This window comes from Pelmatolapia mariae, linkage group LG2 (assembly GCF_036321145.2).
Source record: "Pelmatolapia mariae isolate MD_Pm_ZW linkage group LG2, Pm_UMD_F_2, whole genome shotgun sequence".
Lineage (NCBI taxonomy): Eukaryota > Metazoa > Chordata > Actinopteri > Cichliformes > Cichlidae > Pelmatolapia > Pelmatolapia mariae.
In genome coordinates, this window is record NC_086228.1 from 26,361,157 (window position 1) to 26,368,375 (window position 7,219).

The 7,219-nt window shown below is 41.7% G+C and overlaps 1 protein-coding gene across 1 annotated transcript; it reads right to left on the minus strand.

The window, feature by feature from the left end:
• Positions 1–1,931: 1,931 nt before the first annotated feature.
• rtn4rl2b (reticulon 4 receptor-like 2b) lies at positions 1,932–6,403 on the minus strand. The gene is made up of 4 exons (XM_063483243.1): positions 6,304–6,403; positions 4,804–5,030; positions 4,460–4,693; positions 1,932–2,777 (listed from the first exon to the last, which is right to left on the minus strand). The coding sequence occupies exons 1-4, from the start codon at positions 6,350–6,352 to the stop codon at positions 1,932–1,934; spliced, it is 1,356 nt and encodes a 451-aa protein (XP_063339313.1). The 5' UTR covers positions 6,353–6,403.
• Positions 6,404–7,219: the final 816 nt, after the last annotated feature.

The window sequence follows — 7,219 nt, forward strand, 5'->3', positions numbered from 1 at the left end:
CCTGAATCATACCTCAGCCCCTCCTTCCAAACCCCCGCACACACACACACACATCTCGAGAGCTTATTCATCCATCTCACTGTATATGTAATGCGACCTGATATAGCTGCCTTCTGCACATGTTGAGAAAAGTGACTGGCTTAACATAGCCAAGGATGGATACCTTGAACACACACTGCGTCTACTACACACAGTTATACAGATAATAAATATCCCCTCCCTTCTATAAACAAATGTCCTCACTTTTGCACGAGTCCCTCATTTTACTGGATGGAATATTCCATGCAAAGCCCTTATTCAATAGGTTATCAGTTTCAGACTTGCTGAATGACTTGTTGCATTATATAACTGTATGTCTTATGCTTTGCTACTCAGGTTTCTGCTCTCTGCTTTCATCTGATTAAGTGTTCGTGTAAATTCATTATTGATTTTTTTGTTCTTTTGCATCATCCTTAGAGAGCACTTAGAGTGAGATTAGAGCAAAGACATGAACAAAGAAAACTCCCACTCACTTCTGTGTAATTATTTCTTTATTTTTTAATAAAGCAAAGCACTTCCATAACAGTTTTTTAATTTTTCATCAAAAAAACAGACTCTAACGAATGTCACAGTATCTCTCATGTTCTGTTCTGAAACTCACAGTCGTCATCGAGGTTTGGTTTCAGATTTAACATGTGGGGCCGACGTGGACCGTATGTCACAGTTAGGTTTCATTGGTCGTAAACAACACACATACACTTTTCCATAAACACATACTGGGGTTAGAAAGGTTCAGCTTAGAAAAGAAAAGAAGAGATGGTTCAGAGTGTAAATGCAGTTTTAAAATAAAGTTCTTGGTCATTTTTTTTTTGTGTGTATGAAGGATTTTTTTTTTCAGATTTCAGGTTAGAAAAAAAGCACATACACACATAATAAAAAACAATATCAGGTATAAGTGTAATGAAATAGGACTTCTGGACTTCCACACAACATGCATACAGGCGCTCACTTTTCTAAGATAGATGAAGATCCGTCTCTTCCAGACTTTTCTAGACTCTCTTATCTACATTACTTAAGTTTCACTCACACAACCACAACAGAAAATTGAAACACACACACAAATCAGTTATAACTCCATGTCTGGGATATTTAAAACTTTTAGATTTATAAAGGGCAAAGTGATAATAGTGGAAATCAAGAGGCGCATATTTAATTTGCTTGCCATCCTTTTACAGTCTAAGCATCTCTTCTATCTTCACAAACAGCTGTTTACTACGATCAAAGTACAAATCCACCTAGTCTAAGATACAGTGTGCGGGATGCGTATGTACAGTGATGGTGTGTGGTATGTACAGATGGTTTGCTGGCATCTCTGGGATTACACAAGGTTTTGAATCTGAAGGAGGGAGGTTAGTCACTCCTGGTTGCATTTAAGTGAACACCTCGAACTGCTTTACTTCTCTCCTCCTAGATCTCTCTTGTTAATCCACATCTTTATCCTACTTCTGGTAGTGCCAAATAATCTTCCTTTAATAATGTTAGTGATAATTGAATGGTGAGTACTAGTTAATATAGAAAACAGCTGGATAGTTTTACAACGCCTGCGCTGTTTACAGCTGTGATAGAAAAAAAAGACATCTGGAGACCCCACCAGCTAACTTGGTAGTTTTCTGCCTTTGTGTTGTCACTGTCATTCAGCTCTGATGTCATCCTAAGCCTGTACTACGAAAGATCAGATATTTCATGATCAATTGTGTCTTGCTCTACATCAGCTCAACTGACCTGGCACTTTTAAGCAGCTCCCTGCTGCCTTGCCTGTCTCCTGCTTCAGTGTAGCACCCCTTGCATGTTGAGGAGGCAACTGAAAGGACTCAAGATCCAGGTTTTTGTTAGTATTAGAAAGAGGAGAGGGAGAAATCAGAGAAAGAAACAGGTAGAGAGGAGAAAGGAGTTCAGCTGAAAAGGAAATGGAGGGAGAATACGAGTATGGTGAGGGTGAGGAGGTGGAGTGGGCGTGGAGTGATGGCTAGGGAGGAGAATGAGGGGAAGGCTTGGTCGTCATAGCTTGGAGCACAGTCCAGCTCAACACAGCGGACAGAGGAATCTTCATTGCCATAGTTGGTCCAGTATTCTTCTTGGTCCAGTTTGGGGAGGGCAGCCTCATCAGCTGACAGTTCATACTTGGAGGGGAACTGAGGCTTGACCGCAGGGAAAGGGAATGACTTCACTGTTTCTGAGCTCTTCTGGTATAAGGACTTTGATTTGGATTCGGGTTTGTTCTTGGAGAACCACCAGCGGGTCTTGGTACTGAAGGTGGTTGTGGTGGATCCAGCCAGAGAGCCGGGGTCAGGAAGAGGGCAGAGAGCGAAATCCATTTCCCGGAGGAATCGGAGGTCCTGACCACGACGTGTAGATGGGGAAGTGCACACAAGGTCAGATGAGGAGATGCGGGCCTTGCGGAACCACTCCCAAAGGGGACGTGCCTCACAGCCACAGGACCAGGGGTTACCATTGAGGCGGAGGAACTGGATGTCTTGGACATCTTTCATGGTCTGTCCTGGTAGCTCAGCCAGGGAGTTGTTGAACAGGTAAAGGATGGTAAGACGGCCAAGGTCACGAAAGGCCTTGCGGTTGACCTGCCTGATGCGATTGTCATGCAGAAGGAGACGGTCCAGGTTGACCAGACCCCTGAACACATTTTCAGTGAGGGTACGGATACGGTTCCCATGCAGGAACAGATGGGTGAGGTTGACCAGATCAGAGAAAAGGTCATCATGCAGAAAATGGAGTTGATTTTCCTGCAGCAAAGTCAAAATGCAACATTTAGTGCTGGGAAAAAAGTGAAAAGTAAAACTATAGACTGCATATAAAAGATACACATAGTCTCCAATGCAGAAGTGACTTAAGCCTGCAATCTGTTTAGTGGTCAGCAGGGGGCGACTCTGCTGGTTCAATTCTCAGCTCATTAGACACTTTTGTGATGAGTTTGTGGTTTCAGTCACTAGTTTAATGTCTTACCAAGCAAACCATGATGTTCACATTACAAACTATAATCCCACTAAGACTAAAATAAATGATAATTGATTGTACATAAAAAAATGGCTACTTTACGATTGCAAGACTTGAAACCAATGAATAACATCACAATTTTTTACATCTATCTTTGATATACAGTCTATGAGAAAGACTAAAGCAGCTGGGTATGGTTGTTTTTGTTAAAGACTGCATACAAAAGATTCAAGTCCTACAATAAAAGGTCAAAGCTGATTTTGAATCCTGAAATCTAGAAATGATTGGAAGCTCACACAATGTGTGACACAAAAGCCGCCTTTAACGAATTACTGAACATCCAACATTTCTCTTTGAGTCAGCGATCAATATGAGCAGTGAAAATAAATAAATAAAAGAATATCTCACCTCCCTCTGATTTCAGTTATAATTTATGCACACGTGAGAAGTGATCTGTTTGAAAGTAGCTTTATAACACTGAGAAGTGACCTGCATTGTCTGAGTCACACTGAATGTGGGATGTGTTCTCTTTAATTCCTTCAGAAGGCTTCTTGGCAGGCAGTTATTGTCTGATTGGAAGAGAGTTTAAATTCAGGAACAGATGCGATCTCACTGTTAGCTGCCAAAAGCTGACAGCAACCAAAAAATAATGCACATGGCATCTCTGCAAGCTAATTTTCAATGCATTAAAATGAAATCACTGCCTGTTATATTATATTTCTACTTTAAAAAAAAACTATTTGGATCTACTGAACTGGTTTTGAAGTGATTTAAAAAGAAGATGACTTTAGGTTTTTTCACTTATTTTAAATAAAATTAACTTAAGGATGAATATGAAGTGTTGTAGAAATTTTCCTGCCTTCTAGAAGTGGTGATTGTATCACCATCCTTGCCATCTATATTTGTATTTTAAGTTTGGATTGATATTACTTCCTCTGACTTGCAGATACACTTGCTGAAAGGAAACGTGTGGACATGTGTTTTGTTTTTTCTTTTTCTTTTACAATTTATATTATTAGAAGATCTGTCAACTACCCACTTAGCTTACATTGATCATTACCTGCATTCAGTTTATAGTAATCAAATAAATCTATTGTCCTATTGTAAATCTATTCTTATACGATAGTTTCAGTGTTTTTTAACTGCTCAGTGGTTCTAATTTTCTTTGTAGATATACATTTCTGCATCTTTTTATTTTTACAGCTTATTTTTGTTTGCATATAAATGCCTGTGGTGTGTGCAACTCAGTGGACCTATCTATAAGTGATGCTTCAACACGTGCAGTATGAAAGCATCAAACGTGTGTGTGGGTGTGCAGGCTGCGCAAGCTTTAAATCAATTCTACAACACAACTAAACGTAGTAATTTTGCATACCCTTGATCATACCCATGTATTACTATCCAACATCTTACTGTGAACGTACTAGTCATCTTTTAGGTGTGTGTGTGTGTGTGTGAATGTTGTCTTTACCTGCAGATAGAGAAATTGCAGGCTGTACAGCTTGTGGAAGAGATCATGGGGGAGAGTGGCCAGCTTGCAACGATGCATATGCAGGCTCTGCAGCTTCTCCAAGCCCCTGAAGGCTCCACCTTCCAAGTGGCGCAGTGAAGGGTTGTCACCCAGATCCAGCTCTTCCAGTACCCTGAGGTTACTGAAGGCTCCGGCCTCAATCCATGTGATGTTGTTGCCATATAGCCAAAGCACCTGCAGAGGAATTCAACAGCACAGCAAAGAAAAATAAGAATAATGGCATGACAGAGGAAAAATACATTTCTGCACATAATATCTAGAAATAGTGTTGTCACTCTGCTCACTTGTGTCTCAAAGCCAAAAGAGTCTGCGCGAAGCTCTGTGATGCGGTTGTTCTGGAGGAAAACACGTTGTGAGTTGTAGGGCACACCGGCCGGCACTATGGTGAGGTTCTGGGACTGGCAGCTGACCGTCATGGGCGTAGGGTAACACACACACAGCTTGGGGCATGCTGTGACCCCACCCGGCTTCACCACCACCAGCCACAGAATCAGCCATAGGGTTAGTCCACCTGGAAAGAGAAGAAAAAGGGAATGTTAGCATGAGAAAGCTGCAGGAGTAGCGGCTTGGAAAAACGTGCACATTGTGTGTGAGAAAGAGTGACTGGCAAAGAAAAAGAGATTGGTTTCAGCTTTAGGCACCATTTCTTTTTCTTTTTGTCTGTCTGTCAAAACTTTTGTTGTTGTCAGTGATTCCTTTTAACATCGCTGTGCTCTTACCCATGACCTGTTGATGGATTCAGAACCTTAGGCTTCATATATAATTCAGCAGCTTACATTACAAAAATCAATCACCCATTCATATCCACCTTATCACTTTACCTAAGTATCAGTGGATTTTGTGACATGGTTACATAACCGTGGATTTCAGCAGTTTAGACTATAAATTAGCCACAAATCAAGAATCAAAATATATTTAAGGCAGAAACGAGAAGCACATTGCCTCCCTGTTACATTAACCCTGTTTTCTACTTCTCAGGCTGTTTCAACCAAAAGGATGTTTCCGCTGAAAGGTTGTCTACGCGGAGGGCACGCGTAAAACCAGTAACCAAACCCGGATAAGTTTCGGTTCTGATGATTAATTTAGCAGCTTCTTGGCAACGCTCAGATTACGGTGCACAAAAAAGTGGGCAAGGCGGGAAAAGTACATGCGTTAAATATTAACGAGGTTCCTTTTCATCTATTGTGCGCAAGATTTTCCAGCGTCTCACCCCTTGACCTCTTAACAAGTTGGACTATTAGCTGCGCTGAGAGACAGCGCAGCTAATAGCAGCTGTCTCTACGCTGGACGCTGAGAGACAGCTGGAACTGGAGCTCTGGAGTCAAATAGGGCATATTTCTTTCATATTTACACTAACGTTAAAGTAACGAATTGTGCGCGCAAAAGTCATGCTTTCATCTCTCCATGCGTAAAACAGTATGGAGAGCAGAGGAAAAAGCTTTGACCACGTGTAATAAATAACTTTTTAAGCAGATCACAAAATCCGTACCCCAGAGTGAGCATCCCTGACACGTTTCTTTAACTCTCATAATGTGTAGCTGACATATACAGTTTAGATTCACAGTAAAATAATTAGAAAACAGTCAGACTGACTGCGCGTAAATCGAAGTCTACACTTTGTTTTTCTGTCTAACAAAGGCTCCTTAAACCCAAAATGACACGACAATATTCCCTGAAAACACTAAAAAAACTAAAACGTGTTCAAAGGTAAATAAAAAGGTGCCAGCAATAAGCACATGAATGCACCTGTAGAATCTGCAGATGCAAAATGGTGAGGAACTTACCCTTGTAGTTGCGGGCGCTGGAGCCCCTCACGGTGCGACGAGTTTCCATCTCGAACCAAAGCCGAAAGCGAGTTAGCCTGCACGGCGTGGAAGTGCCTGCTTGATGCTATCTCTGCTGAGGTTCAGCTCTGGTGACCGAGTCACTGCTGCTTCAGGCAGTGACGTACCGGAGTCCCGAGGAGCTTTTTATCCCCGTGGCCGGTCTTCGCCCACTGCCGTGGGTAGCGGAGGATCCTCTACGTCAGCCTGGGAGGAGGAGTAAGAGTTACCGGAGGAAGCGACTAGAAAGGCAATGGCAAAGCTTGCCACTGTCATCTTGGCGGCAGACCTCCATTGGCTGTCAAAAGAAAAATAATATAATTCAACATTAATCATTTATTATGCTGTGATAATGAAACACAACATAAAGCAGAAATGTTATAATTTCGTTACATTTTCTTTCTGAGCATTTAATAAATATTCTAGCCTTTCCCCAACGTTTAATACAAATATCCAGTATTTAGTTTAACTGTTGCAATAATTTCTTTGTTCATCGTTTAAGACAACTCGCAGTGTGGGAGGATTGGAGGTGGATGGAGGTGACAAAAAACTCATTACAGGGAAAAAAGTAAGAATTATTACTGCATGACTACTGCACATTAAACGAATTTGTGTGTAGCCTCGTGGCACATGTACTCTGGGGAGGTGGAGGTGGGAAAACTCATCTGGCCTTAAAGTCAAGTTATCGTTTCTCTTCTTCGGTGTAGGCCAGGCTGGAAAGAAGCCGATAGACGCCTACAGTTCAGAATAACAGATGAACATGAAAGGGAAACCCAGCGGTGGAGCGAAATCATCTACCACAGCATATGACCTGGTTATATTAGTGTGAAAGGGAGAGATAACACCACTGACAAATCGTAGTAGTACAACACCTGCA